The sequence below is a fragment of the Rousettus aegyptiacus genome, unplaced genomic scaffold, assembly GCF_014176215.1.
Source record: "Rousettus aegyptiacus isolate mRouAeg1 unplaced genomic scaffold, mRouAeg1.p scaffold_m13_p_4, whole genome shotgun sequence".
NCBI lineage: Eukaryota > Metazoa > Chordata > Mammalia > Chiroptera > Pteropodidae > Rousettus > Rousettus aegyptiacus.
Window position 1 is genome coordinate 55,122,308 of NW_023416307.1, and position 14,882 is coordinate 55,137,189.

Sequence of the window (14,882 nt, forward strand, 5' to 3'; positions counted from 1 at the left end):
GTAGTGTTGGCATATAATGGATAATATTCTATTACACAATGAACATTCTTAGAAGAAAGGGAACATGCAAGAAAAGAGCTCTTGAAACAGTTTTAAGGACTCAGAGGTAGCCTGGCCTGAGATGGAGTAGTCCCGGAAAGGCTGTTTGGTACGGGCTGCTTGGGACAGATTCTGGCTGTTCAGGACCATTCAATACCATGAGCCATGACTCCAGACCGAGGCCCAAGACTGAAAGTTAATCACCACCATTGGCTCATTCCGTGACAGCCTCATCTCAGTGACATGGTTTCCTTTACGATTTTGTGTTTTAGGAAGAACTAAGGAGCAAATCCAAGATCTGTGCCAATGTGTTTTGTGGAGCCGGCCGGGAATGTGCAGTCACAGAGAAGGGAGAGCCCACCTGCCTCTGCATTGAGGTAAGTCCTGAGGTCAGGAGACAGAGGGGACAGTGGCCAAGGCCAGTGTGGCTACCTGGCTGGAACTGCCAGTCAGCGCAACAGTGCCAACGATTTCATCATCTTCATAAAAGCATACCTTGTCTATCTGAAAGAAGTGGAATTTTCATCCCAGGAGTTAAAATTCAGATGTGAATGTAGAGATATCTTTTCTTTTTTTAAAAAAAATGTTTAGCTTTATAAGATTTTTAAATTACAAAATGAACAGTTGCTTTATATAAGTCAGATAGCACAGGCATTTGTACAAACATAAAATTAATAATCTTCCCCAGAACTCTAATCCCATTAGCCTTAGATAACCAGTGTTAACAGTTTGGTAGATATTTGTTCCACATTGTTTTTTTTTATTTGGTACTATAAACATATAGGTTTCCTCCTGTATTATGCATATACATTGCATACATATATGGATATATGTATGCAATTTGCATTTTGAATTCATTCATATACCACGGACAGCCCTCAAGTCAGCACATATGGTTCTAACTCATTTTTTAACAGCTTTATAATATTTAGTGATATAAAAGAACCAGATTTATGTAATCATTTTCCTATAGATGGACACTTAGGTTGTTTACTACTAAATAATAACATCCTTATGTGAACAGCCTTACATGTGGCTATCTTTATTTCTGTAGGACTGATTCCCTAGTGGGAATCAGTCCTACAGAAATAGGATTGATTAGTAGGTCAAAGAATACACGAATTTAAAAAAATAGAATGCAGGTTTTACAGGTTTGATTTGATTTTTAATGAACTATAAACAGCAAAGTGAGCTTTTGAGAAATACTTCTTTTGTAAATAGGATTTTAATGAGTTCTTGCTCCTCAGGCAGACATAAATATCCTGTATGGGTGGCCTTTTCTTCCTTTCTGTCAAACCAACCCATGCCTTGAAATACATGTTTTTCTGCAAAAAATACACGCAACTTAGTCCCAAGGTGAGGGAGCATGATCCACTGCCCTAGAAAGGAAGTCCTCCAAGTATGTAACCTGGAAATTAGATCTTCTGGGGACCCTGGCAGGGCCTCACCGGAATTATACCTGGCCACTGTGGGTAACTTGAGCCAGACTCAGGGTCCAGAAACCCGGCACCTAGTCTTAGTTCAGCCACATACGATTGTATGATTTTGAGCAAGTTAGTTGCCACTGGATGCCAGGAAGACAGAGATTATGTTTGGCCTTGCCCAGGGCCCCGTATGTAGTGAGGACTCAGTAATAAGTATTGGTTAAGTGCAGTTTTCTTTCTGGCTTTGGTATTCTTGTCTGTAAACTAGAGAGGTTGTGCCACCTCCAGCTCCAGTGCTCTGTTTCTTTTCACCGTATCTGCTCTTTCTTGCTTTGGTGCCTTTATTAGGGTTTGAGCTGAACTTGCTTCCCCCTCCTTCCTTTCAAAAACTGCAAAAGTCTTAAGACACTGAGTTTGCCTGTGCCCATGGCACTCTAAATAGCCAAAGTAGAACCGAGTCGCCAAGTGAACTTTAATCCATTTCCTTGTCTATAATGATTCTCTGTAGTACTTCACGAAGACCCAGGCACCCCCACTGCCCACCTCGCAACAGTTATAAGATTGGGAGAGAAACAGAATGGCCCCAAAATACTAAACAAAACAAAAGGGCAAAGATCCTTATAGTTCAGAAAAGTTGAAGAAATGCGGGATGGGGGTTCCTGCTTTTCAGTTTCTCCACATTCTCAGCTCTCAGCTCTGGTTGTTTTGTGTCAGAAAATGTTGAAATTTAAAGTGTTCTTAGATTATCCAAAGACACTGCGTGACTTTCCACAAAGTGAGAAAGTGATGGAGAATTCAAATTCCTGACTTCTAATAGAATGCCTTTCCTGCTAATTTGATAGGAGCTGGACTGGGGCGGGCAGGGGGGCAGGGCAAGGGCTTCTATTTTTTTACTGAATAGATGACTCTGAACCAGGATTAGCACAGAGGGTCTGCCAGGTGATGGGGTGCCTCCGACACTGAGTGGGTGGGGCTACTGATGACAGAGCTGGGGCTCCCTATACCCTGATTGGATAGAGGCCATCTCTACTGGTGGAAGTCCCCTCACAAGATGGGTCAATGTGCGTGTGCACATTTGGCTGCACAAACATCCTCTGTGGGTCTGTTTCAGCAATGCAAACCTCACAAGAGGCCTGTGTGTGGCAGCAATGGCAAGACCTACCTCAACCACTGTGAGCTGCATCGAGATGCCTGCCTCACTGGATCCAAAATCCAGGTTGATTATGATGGGCACTGCAAAGGTAAGGAGTGCTCTCAGTACATCCCAACTCCAGCCGGGGGGAGCCAGGGAACTAAGCAGTGTGGTGTGGACTCCTAGAGTCCTTTCCACTCTGACTACAGCACCCAAGGCTATAGAGACCACCTGGGTTCTTGGAGGCGTACCTTCTTGGCGTTTAGGAGCCTGCTGGGTTCGCCCTGGGTGCCCCAGGCCTCTGCCTGGGGTTTCCTGCATTAGATTCCCCAATAGGCTTCCAGTGCAGTCTGCAGCTGGATAGTGGATGAAGGAACAATAATAATAGGAAAGTGTTTAAATGAATTCTGTACCTTTTTAAAAAGCAAGTAAATTTCACTTTTCCCATGCGTTTTAAATTTAGGCACTTCTCAGTCCTGGTAGCATTATATTTCCTCTATTTTGCACTTAAGCCATTGCCATTAGAATAACAGAGAAAGAGTCCCAAGCTTATAACTAATTAGACACCAGCCCCCTGCCTAGCCCCTCTCAGCCTTGGACTTCCCTGGAGAAAAAGAACCTGTTTCCCACATGTTGGTCTCTACTCTATTGCCCTGTCTAAAAGGATTCTGTGTGAATTTTCAAAGTCCCAGTGACCCCCTCCACCCCTCAGCCTAACAGGGAAAGGTGTGAGACCAAGAGAGCAACTCAGTGGCCCCAAAATGTCAAACAAAGCAGGAAAGGAAAGATCCACATACTTGGGTTCTGGAGGAAGGAATGGGGCAAGGACTCAAGACAAAATGATGAAAAGGTTATAAGCACGAGGCAGTTTTAATCCTAGTAATACACAGAAATTTTTTTTCTTCACTTTGCATGATACATTTTCTCCTTTTGTCTTGCAGAGAAGAAATCTGTAAGTCCATCTGCCAGCCCAGGTGAGTGCCTTTTTTTCCTTTAGTATGCATTTTAGGACGGAAATTCTTTTCATGACAGAAATTTCATGTTCCACATTCCCTGCCGAAGGTCACAGTATCTCCTTTGTGTCAGCACTTGTGAACCAGAACCGGTTGCTCAACACAGCTCAGAAAAGCTACAAAACTGCATTTTTTGTGTGTTTGCCATTCGAAGCAACTAGTTAAGTCAGAATGCAGACCGTGTTTCCCACTTTTGCTGACTAGTGACTGAACTGCAAGGACACGAAAGCCACCGATTCTTTCCTTCAGTGCTATATGGGACATGCTGATGTCATGGGACAAACAGAATCAGAAGGCACTTTTTTTGAAAGGGAATAAACTGGAAATGCCAGTAAGACTTCTTCTTAATTTTCTATAAGTAAAAAGTAAAATGTCATCATGATTTATACTTACAGACCTCTTTAGCATATACTTATCCTTAGATCTTCAAATAACCTCGTGAGGTAAATCTTACTGTAATTACCTTATAGGTGAAGAAATTGAGGCTCAGAGAGGCCAAGCGAATTTCCCTGAATCACACAGCTAAGATGTGGCGGAGAGGGGAGAAGCGCCCAGATTTTCATTGGCCTGGCTCAGTGCCCTTTTCACATCCCAACATGTGTTGTCTTCCAGGAATTTTCTTTTGCCAAGTCTTTCCCTTCTCTATTCCCTATTCACTTAACTCTCGGCCCCACCTGTTCTTTCCATGTGGCCTACAACAGCTGTCCAGAGCCAGCCTCAACATGGCCCTTCCTTGGCCCCAATTTCTATTGTTTATAATAAAGGATGATACAAGCAGTGTAAAATTTGGGTAGGAGAAAGTTTTGATAGACTTAGTTGGTGAGAGAAGGAAAAGCTATACAAAGAGAATCAGAAATCCACTGGCATAAACGATTGTAATATTCCCTTTTATTCACTTATTGTTTCAGCTCATCTTTGAGCCAGAGAACTGTCTTATTGACTTTTTTTCTCTCTGCTTCTCAAAGTTAATGAAAATGTCCTTTAATTTTCTGCTCTGCTTTTTTTCTCAGCTAAGCAACATAATCTCTCTGTCTCAGTATTTTCAATCTTTATAAATTTTTTAGAGACATGAGCTTGATTCCTGCTTTAGACACTTTCCAGTGTATACCTGGGCTTTGTTTCTCTGTCACACGTGTGTGATCATCTTGTTTCCCTGAGTGCTGTGGAAATTCAAAGCAATGACACACACAGAGCCCCAGGCTGGGTGACTCTGGGGTCCTCTGCACCCAGCAGACCTCCCTCCCCTTTCCTACAGTCGTCTGCTATCAGTCCAACCGCGATGAGCTCCGGCGTCGCATCATCCAGTGGCTGGAAGCAGAGATCATTCCAGACGGCTGGTTCTCTAAAGGCAGCAACTACAGTGAAATCCTGGACAAGTACTTTAAGGTAATCCAGAGTTGGGGTCAAAGACTGGTCAGTCCCAGAGAAAGGGAGACGTCCTCTCCCATTGCCTGGTGGCATCTTCCCCAACCACAAGGAAGTGTAAGCCTACGCAGAGTCGCAGTATGCTTCCTCATCGCAGACCATTCTGTGGACCAGCTTGGTCAGTGGGAGTCCAGCAGTAAAACCTCTGGGATCTAACACATACGTGCCCTTTGGGCAGATAAAACCACAAGGTCTTAGAGAGCCTGTCCATGAAAAATATGGCTGGGCTCTATCCCCCTACCCAGTAAGACACCTTGTAGAGCTGGCTGTCCATATGAAGTATCTCCTGGCCTCACCCAGAACCAAGCTGCGTCAGCCTCTTTCCCACCCACTTTGACATTTCTCCAAGTCATTAACTTGGCCTGCAGGGCTCCTCTTCATCTGAGAAGAGGCAGTGGATTGGTATTTCGTGGGTCCAGGATCCTTCATGAACCTAGATATTGCTGCTCCCTTCATATTTAGTTGAAGAGGCAGATCGTTACAGTTAGGGACGGGAGAGATGCTGATTTCAAAAAGGAAAATAAGGGAGGAGGTAGTACTTAGAAATGCGCAGGGCTCCAATGGCATGGAGATCTTTCAGAGAACTTGAGACAGTTGTTGGAAGAAGCAGTTAAAGGTGCTCTTCCAACTGATTGATGAGGACACAGATGCACACATATATATGTACATCACGCTAAGAGATCAACGTATCAAATGCAATAGTGCACACAAACACACCACTTACAGAGAGGTGCACGCCATACAAAGACACAGCCTATTCAGAGATACACATTCAGTCACCCACATTCCCACATAAGCCCCTTCACTTACAGACACATATCTGGGTTGATACCCTCAGACACTCATGCCCAGACATAGATGCCCTCGAGCACCTCCAGGGCCTGCCATTCCAACGCTCAACCAGCCCGAACTCAGGAGCAACCCCAGACGCACGAGAGACTTCTTAGCAGCTCTGTGGCCACCAGATGTGGTCAGCACCATTGTAGTCTATGGATTCCTCTTTCTAACTGATGTTATGGACACAGATGAAAAACATTGGATTGGGTTCAAAGAAGATAGTCGTTTGAGATTTGCTTATGTTATTGTCTTTATTTTTATTTTTTTTGTGTGTGTATATATGTTATTGTCTTTAGATAGAGAGTTCTCTCCTCTATGGCAGAAAGTATATCTCTTTGGATTCCACATGTTTGAGATGACAGGTGGGTGAGAAAGTACAGCCCTTCTCACTCAGTCCTCTGCCTCTACCACTCCCACATTATGGAGCCCCGGGGGTGGGGGGTGGTCGCTCACCTATAGCAAAACACATCATAGTGCTGAACCAGGAGAATTAGACATCAGCAGAAAGTAACTTAAAGAAAATGATTTCTCAAAAGCTGAGTGAGCAGCACCTGCAGGGTCCACTGTGAGCAGGGACTTTGCTGTGGCCATTACAGCACAGAAATTGTGGCGCCCAGGACAATCTTTCTGAGGGGCCTCAGGATCTCATAACCATTCGTAGTGGTCTCTTGGTGGCACCCTGTCCTGGGCATCACTGACACTTGCTATTAATTTGATTCTTGAGCACCTGGGTCCCAAACTCCTCTCGACACAGGCCAGCTCTTCTGACAGGCTCCTGTCGGAAACCTGTAAGTCCCCTGGAGTAAGTAAGTAGCTTTTCTCTAGGACATTCTCACTGCCAACCAAGGAAGTTTGATCATGACTGACACAGCGCTCACTCTTCCCAGACACTCTGGCAGTGTCTTCCGAGCCGGTAGGGATTCCACTCTCCACCTTTTGATGATTATCTGAGTCCCGTGTGGTGCAGTCTTCAGTGTCCCGCCATTAAGCTAACAGCTGCTTGTTGGTGAGAGATCCGATAACTCACAGATACTGTTTCTGAACCACTGAATTGACCTGTAGCCCAGCTGGCATTCCTTTTATCAAAATTAGTAGAAAAGCAAATCTAATCATAATCTGGGTAAGACCAAAATCAGACTCTCCCTTTCAACTAGTGATGCAGTCACTATTTATTAGGTGAGAGCGTAGCAGAATGAAGGGAAGACTCAGGTAAAAAGCGCCTTTCACGGGGCGCGCATGCGCGCGCGCACACACAGAAGCGTGGTGGCCAGGGCTGAAACTGGAGCCAGCCTTCTTATCTCCCTTCCCCAAGTATTACGTTCCCCGTGGCCCCAGATGCTGTGCATGGTGAGCGCCTGGCCCAGCCCATCTCCTCTTAACAGTCTCCAAACTTGCAATAAACCCCTAAATGTGGATCTTGTGACACATCTTCCTGTGTTATAACAACACTGTGGTTACACAGAAAAGCCTTATCTCAAGTATATAGCTGGGAAATGCAGGTACACACAGGCACTATGCCTTTGTTACTGGTTGGTTGAACAGAGGTCAAGTGAATTGGGTTAACTCATGGTCCAAGTTCATGACCCCTCAGGCAGGCCCTGTAGGCATTCTAGGCTGTTTCTCTGCAGGTAACAGACCTTTGTTTTCCTGTGGATTCCACATACAGATCTGGCCTGAAGAAGCCCAGTAGAGCCCTCATGAGATAAGTGTAGGCAGGCTGGCACCTCCCTCAGCTCCAGCCCTGTGTTCTGGTCCCACTGAATGTGAAGCAAGGACACTTAGCACTGCCCTCTGGGAGCTGTCTGGGTTGTAGTTGCCGGGTTCTGGGTGCCCCTGGTGCCCTCTGGGTCTACAGCCATTGCTGGACTGTTCCTCCCCCTATACTCACCCTGTTTTCAGACCCTGATGGTGCTGGGGTCTGTGAGAGTTGCTTCGCTCTGTCCAGCATTTACAACTCTGGACTCAAGAAAGCCCCATCCCGCTAAGAATGGCACCCGGCCAACCCAGTATCATTTCTCTCCGTTAACTGATCAAACATCATAAGGTGAGCATTTAGGAAAGCTTCCTCAGAGTGAAGATATAGTGACTGGAACATCTGAAACCTCTTCCTAGGAATTAGGACAAGAATGATGAATAAGTACCGAACAACAGCCTACATCGTTGCCTTGCACATTCCCATCATTGTACGTGCCATGGAAAGATTTTCAACCATAGAGTGGAATACATGTGACCCTGACAGTTATGGAAGTAGAGTCAGTGGCTACTATCTTTACCTGTTACCTAGAAACCTAGATGTATAATGGGGGTTACTTCCCAGGGTGGCTGTAGGAAGCAGTCTTGGAAAAGAATTTTAGAGAAAAAAAGCTTTTTCCCCATGGGAACCATTTAAGAAAACAGCAGTATCCAATTTGCAATTTGATCAGAGCCTTGAAATTGACACCCTCTGCCTGCAGCTTGGTCTGGGTGTCTTCGATGGTCCCAGAAGGCTAAAGTCTCAGTTTAGCATCCGTGCCAAAGTGGGGACAGTGCCTGTGCTTGCTACGCCCTCGCCTCATGCTCACAGTATATCAGCTGGGTCGTGAGGGTATCCTGAGCTGAGTAAGTCAAGGACCGGAGCACATGTCTGTAGTGGGGCCCACAGCACTGGGCAGAAGAGGGGGCACTTTGCACCACCTCCAACTGCAGGTTATCAGTGTGGGCCCTTTGCCTTTGACTCCTCACTGATGTGGTTGGTTAGGGGTGCCACTGTGAAAATTGACACAGAGTGGCCAGGGAGGCCAGCAATCAGGCAGCAAGAAATGGTCCTGGAGCAAGCACTGAGGGCCACTGGTGTCATCATCTCCCAGCACTGTGGTACAAATATACATCCTGGGCTCCACCACAGAGATGCTGACTCTCAACTTTGTTGTTATATGTTTGTTAACGTTTGAGAATGAGACATGGTGGCTGGACGGAAACCCAGGGTGCAGTCCAGACTGTCAGGGGTGGGGCTGCAGAGCACTCTCAAGCTCCCCGGACCAGACTTCTCGGCAGCACAGGTCTGCCCTCCTGAGCGGGGACTGAGTTCGAAAGGCCCTCAATGACTTCTGCCCAGGCACTTTACTCACGTCTTTGGGTGCAGGCACCTTCACTGGGTGCCTTAGGACTTGGAGCCTTTGTTGCTGTAGCTCTTGGAGGCCAGGCCAGGGCAGGGTTGGCACATGTCAAGAACAAGAGGAACCAGAGATGGATTGAGCCAAGTGGGGGAACTGATGGAACTGAGTTCTACAACATTTTCTTGAAAGATCTCTTCGTTGCCCTTCTAGAACTTTGATAATGGTGACTCTCACTTGGACTCCAGTGAATTCCTCAAATTTGTGGAGCAGAATGAAACCGCCATCAACATCACCACCTATGCAGACCAGGAGAACAACAAGCTGCTTAGGTGAGTGGCATTAAGGGATGCAGGGAGTGGTCCACGAGGGAAAGGCTGGATAGAAGAGAGGATATGAACTCTTTCTACCTGCAAAGGAGCCACCAGTGCCTGCACGAAGTAAAAAAGCAAAATAAGTCCTAGTCTATTCTGTGACCATTACAAACATTATGAACTAATAGATGAGCAGCACTGGTATCTGATCAAATAGTTATTGTTTTTGGCTAGAATTTGCAAGGAATATAAGAATGTAATTTTAAAATAAATTACGAAGGTCACCTCAAAGTTGTTTCTGAGTGTTGTGGGTAATGTTTTAATGGTTAATTTTCTGAAGGAATTAGTTTAATGTAGCACTTAACTGTAAATCTAATATATAGCTTTAGTTCTGATGTTTAAGATAACTGGTGCAATTTCATGTAGAGAACCCTAATTGTTATAATGTGAGCATGTCTCTCTCCTTCTTTGGTATTAGCCCACAGTAAACGTTAATAAAAATGAACTCCTAAGAAACTTCTGGTATGATTCCAGTATACTGGTAAGAATTAAAAATAGTTTAAGCAGCTCTTCATTCAAAAGAAGTATAAAACACGAAGCCCAGATTCTAGACAGATTCTTTCTTAATAATAGTCCATAGTTTTGAAGTATAGAATCTGAGAATCCTTTATATTTTGACAACCTAAAATTAAACAATATTTTATAAGTTTACCGTTTGATCCTCATAACATCCCAGTGAAGGAAGACTCCTTGTCTCCATTTTATAGATGAGTGAACAAGTGCAGAAAGGTTGAATTACTAGTGCTAGGCCATTGGGTAGTGAGTAAGCTAGGGCTTAAATCCAGGCTAGGGGGAGAGTGAGGAAGCTGGGGTTCTATAAAACTTTTCTGAAACATCTCTTACTGGAATGGTAATAGTGGTGAGGCTTGCTGAATTCCATATTCTTGAAAGTCACACGTTCTTTTCATATCATCTATTTCTCTTCTGTTTCGATTTTCCTACTTTGGTTGGCTTGACATTTATACCATGGGGAAAGGCAATTACGGGTGGAAGATGTGCAGATAGTGAAACATTTGTCAATCAAAGTGGATAAGATTAATCAGGAAATTTTTGTCATTTGGGAGGGAACATTTGAACAGCTTGATTGATCTAACATCTGGTATAACAAACAAAGGTTGGATGCTTATAGGAATCAGAATGGTTAATGATTGTGGGAAGTCAGTGTAGAAGGAAACTTTCTCCATTGACAGTTGCCTTCTTGGCCTCCTCTGGGAGCCCCAGGTGTATATGTTCCTGGTGCTTATTTCCTTTCTTTGGGAATGAAGCTGAGGTCTGGCTGACAACATTTCTCCTATGTTTTGTTTCAGAGGACTCTGTGTTGATGCTCTCATTGAACTGTCTGATGAAAATGCTGACTGGAAACTCAGCTTCCAAGAGTTCCTCCAGTGCCTCAACCCGTCCTTCAACCCTCCAGAGAAGAGTATGCTTAATTTGAGAAATAAGGAGTTGTAGGGAGTGGGAGCATTTTGAGGGAATTGATGGAATTCTCCAGAGCTTGCTAATAAAATTCTCCTTCCATGAGTCAAGATTAGGCCCCAGCCCCTCATCTCCATGGTGATGTTCAGTTCTTAAAACCTTTGGGTTGATGGTAGCATTTGCTCAAATATAGTGCCTCTCAGGACCAGGCAGTTCTTGTCTAGGAAAAGGGTAAGGTGCACAGACTGTAGCCAAGACACTGTGTTCCATCTTCACTCTAAACTGTTGTCCCTTATTTCTGGTGCCAACAGAGTGTGCTCTGGAGGATGAAACGTATGCAGATGGAGCCGAGACCGAGGTGGACTGTAATCGCTGTGTCTGCGCCTGCGGGAACTGGGTCTGCACAGCCATGACCTGTGACGGTGAGCTGTGCCTCAGGCGGGAAGAAGGAACAGCCAGGAGAGAGCTTCCTTCATGAAGTCACCACAAGAGGAGGCAGGGTGGGGATGATGGAGAAGAGTACGATGGCTAGGAGCAAGGAACTTGAGGAGAAAGTGACAAATTCAAACTTGTAATGTCAGAGTGCCCAGGGAGCAGCAATGAGGGCAAAGCACTTACCCCAGATACATAAAGTTTGAAAAATCACTCCAGAGCTCGTAACAAAAGAGGTTCAAAACCCAGGGAAAGATCAAAGGTTAATACGAGATTGGAATAGTAATAATAATAATAAAAGCAAACATGTATTTAGTGAGAACTGTGTGCCAGGCACTCTCCTAAGCACTTTACATATTAACTCATTTAACCTTTATGACAGCTTAGGGAATCCTTTATGTAAAAGACTCAGGTATTTGAAAGACAGAATGACTCCTCCTCGTCATCTGTCCTCAGTAGTAGAAGGAAAAATGTTTCTAGATCCTCTTTGAACTAACAGAATTTGGTAATCCTAAAAAAAGAGAGAGAGAGAGAAGTTTGAAGTAATTGAGACATGGTCAGAGGGGTTTGGGGATATAGAGATGTTAGAGTTCAGGGGCCAGTGAAGAGGCCCAAGGGTATGTTGGAACCACTAGAGTCCTATCAAGATCTTGAGCTACAGTGATGTCAAAGATAAGAGGGACTCTTCAGTCAAAGTAGAGCCCTAGGCACTATTCGGATAGAGGCAAGACATGAGTGAAGCTAGGTCACATTCAGTCTGGGAAGAGCAGTCAGTTGGAAGGAATCAAGCCCAAAATTTATACCAGGTGGACTGAACCTAAAATTATATCTTAAAAAGTCAACAGAAATAAGAAAGAGCAGGGTGGTTCTAGGATCATGTTCAAGGTCAGGTAAGCTGGTAACTGGAGACAGAAGTCAAGGACCCAGGAAGAGTTTCTTCTAGATAAGAAGCCCAGGTGACACCAACAGTACTAGCAGAACTCAGTACTAATCAAGGGATGCCTAGCCTCCCACTGCCCAGGACCAAGTCTCCTCTCAGAGTGGGAGAGCAGGAGACCAACCTAACTCCAGAGACAAGTGGAAGAGCAGGAAGAGGCTATTTAGAGACTAGAAATGCCTCAAAGTTGCTGGAGGCCAAAACTAAGTCAGGGTAGCCAGGCCGAGCACACAGAAGCTACTGAAGCCGAGAGAGAACATCTCAAAACAGTGCCCAGCCTACCCCAACCAGGAAGCACCCTCTACTCATCTAAAAACTTCCTGCAGTAGCTTTCCACACTTAACTGTTCCTGGTCTGGCTTTGAAAAGGTAGCTACCCATTTCTAAGATGGAGGCAGTTGGTAAATGGCTAATTTATGATCATCTAGATAATAAGCCTCATCACATGCAACAGACAAAATCTAGATGATTGCACCCATGGATGATGCCCGTTTCCATAGCTACACAAGACTACTTATTCTCGCTGGATGGCCCAGGTTCAGAGCCCTACAGTGGGTATAAAGAGCACTCGATGGTGGTGCCCCAGAGACCTGAGCACATCTTGGTGTGTGGGCCATGGATCTGAGAGGACATTGTAGTGGTGGCATTCCAAGGCATTTTCAGGTCAGTACCTGAAAGTTAGTCTGGTCTTAGATCACAAATGGCAATAGAGCAAAGAAGAAGGGGCACTGAGATGTGAAGCCAGCTGGAGCCAGAGCTGAGAGAGACTGCCATGAGAGGCAGCCTGATGCTGAAGTCGGGAAGGTGTGGCTGAGCAATGTTTCCTAACAAACCCTTTTCTGGTAAACATACAGGTGCCTGAGCTTCATTCTAAATGTACTGAATCAGAATCTGTAAAAGAGCAGCTTGAGGACCTGTGTTTTTAAGATGTATTCTAAGTTTTCTTTTTTAATCACTGTGTAAGTTTGGGAAACATAGCTAGATGCAGTGGTTATTAACCCCAACTGTACATTAGAACTACCTGGAGAGTCCTTACAAAACCCTAGTGCATAGGCCCCGCCTCACAGAAATTAAATGAGTCTCCAAAGGTGGAATCTAAGAAACTATATTTCCAAATGTTCTCCAGGACATTATGAGGGCACATGAAGGTTTGAGAATCACTGACCCAGAAGAACTTCCTGAGTCAGGATGCAGGGTGTATCAATAGCTCTTCCTTCAGGGCCAGCACCTGGCATGGATGCGCTGGAGCAGTTGAAGGCAGTAGGAATGGAAACCAGAGAAGAGTGGGGTAGATTGCTTTGTTTACAGTGAGTTACTTCGGAGGTGTCAGTAGCACTTGGACACTTCATATTCATAGAAATTCGGGTAGTTCCCCTCTTCCACCATTTAAATGGGAGATAAAATTAAGAACCTAGGAAGTAGATATTGGTGGGATCCCCAACTGGCTCCCCTCAGCCACCACTGCTCTGAGCCTTGGTTCTTCTTATAGGAAAGAGTCAGAAAGGGGCCCAGACCCAGAGAGAGGAGGAGATGACCAGATATGTCCAGGAGCTCCAAAAGCACCAGGTGAGTTGCAGCCTCCATGCTGAGTCAGGTATCTCTGCTGCCACCAGGCCCTTCCACCACTCAGACATTGCCTGATGTTTCACGGGACCAAGGAGATACACTGTTCAATATAATAGGTCCTGAATGATATATCTATAGTATCAAACCAAGATACAGTTCCCTGATAGGGTCTTTGCAGGGTCCTACAGGTTCCAGCAGGTGTAGGTTACAACTTAGTAAATTGCTTTATATTTAAGAATCAGACAGGTGGTGATTTGCAAATGGGTTGGAAGTGGTTTGCAAATGAGTACACTCTAAAGAAGTGTTACTGTTTTCCATTGTGGCCAATGCCCAGACCCAAAGACTATGAGCTCCAGGAGGGCAGGCTCTATGGCTTGCTCACCATTGCATCCCTGCATTTAGCACAGGTATGTAGTTGGCTTTCAATGAGCATGAAATTAACAGATTGGGACTTCAGGAGAAAGGGTTAAAGTTAAGTGCTCAACAGCCAGGAATTGACAAACACAGAGAACTTCAAGGTTCTGCTTCCTGGAGACTGAGGAAGATAATAGGAAAGAATTCTGTTCAGGTTCTATGTCATTAAGTTGAAGGCCTTCTTGGGGCAAAGGTTCTTAGAATAGTGGTCCACTGGCATATGTTGCTAAGGGCCTGGAGGGAAAACATGGGTATGCTGAACTCCCAGGCCTGTCTTTCCACTGGTTCACCAGATAGTCTTAAAGAATATTGCACTTTAGGTCACCTGTCAGAAGCCTTATCTCTGACAGAAGTTTTTAAGGAATATTACAATCACAAGAACTGCTAAACTATTGAGAGAAAATATTTGACTTGCAAATCAAAAACTGTTAACAATTGCTCAAAAGTAATAATTGCTCATTTTGATTTTTGTATGAATTTTGTCATTATTGTGACTGATAATGTAGAAACCTTATGTCAGTTTTTTTAAACAAAAGCAAAATCACCTATCCTTCCGTACTTTCACATTTCAGCTAGGGTAGAGATATGATCAGGGTAGACAGTGTAAAGTGAATTATAATAGCTCTTATTTTTAAAGATCTCTTTCTTATGTGAGTTCCTGCAGAAGCAGATGCTAAGGCAAGGACTCAAGTACAAAAAGTTTATTTGGGAGGCAATCCCAGGAAACACCAGAAGGGAGTTGGGAAGTGAGCCCAGGAAGGGAAGGAAGCAATAAAGAGTGT

General features: G+C 44.7%; 1 protein-coding gene across 1 annotated transcript in view; it reads left to right on the forward strand.

Moving 5' to 3' along the window:
* The window catches only part of FSTL1 (follistatin like 1), a 51,512-nt gene that overhangs the window by 32,299 nt on the left and 4,331 nt on the right, over window positions 1-14,882 (forward strand). The window contains exons 3-10 of the mRNA XM_016158841.2: window positions 312-416; window positions 2,575-2,704; window positions 3,537-3,569; window positions 4,864-4,994; window positions 9,176-9,294; window positions 10,644-10,756; window positions 11,064-11,174; window positions 13,610-13,686. Coding sequence (XP_016014327.2) covers window positions 312-416; window positions 2,575-2,704; window positions 3,537-3,569; window positions 4,864-4,994; window positions 9,176-9,294; window positions 10,644-10,756; window positions 11,064-11,174; window positions 13,610-13,686 — 819 coding nt within the window. The remainder of the gene's footprint in view (window positions 1-311; window positions 417-2,574; window positions 2,705-3,536; window positions 3,570-4,863; window positions 4,995-9,175; window positions 9,295-10,643; window positions 10,757-11,063; window positions 11,175-13,609; window positions 13,687-14,882) is intronic.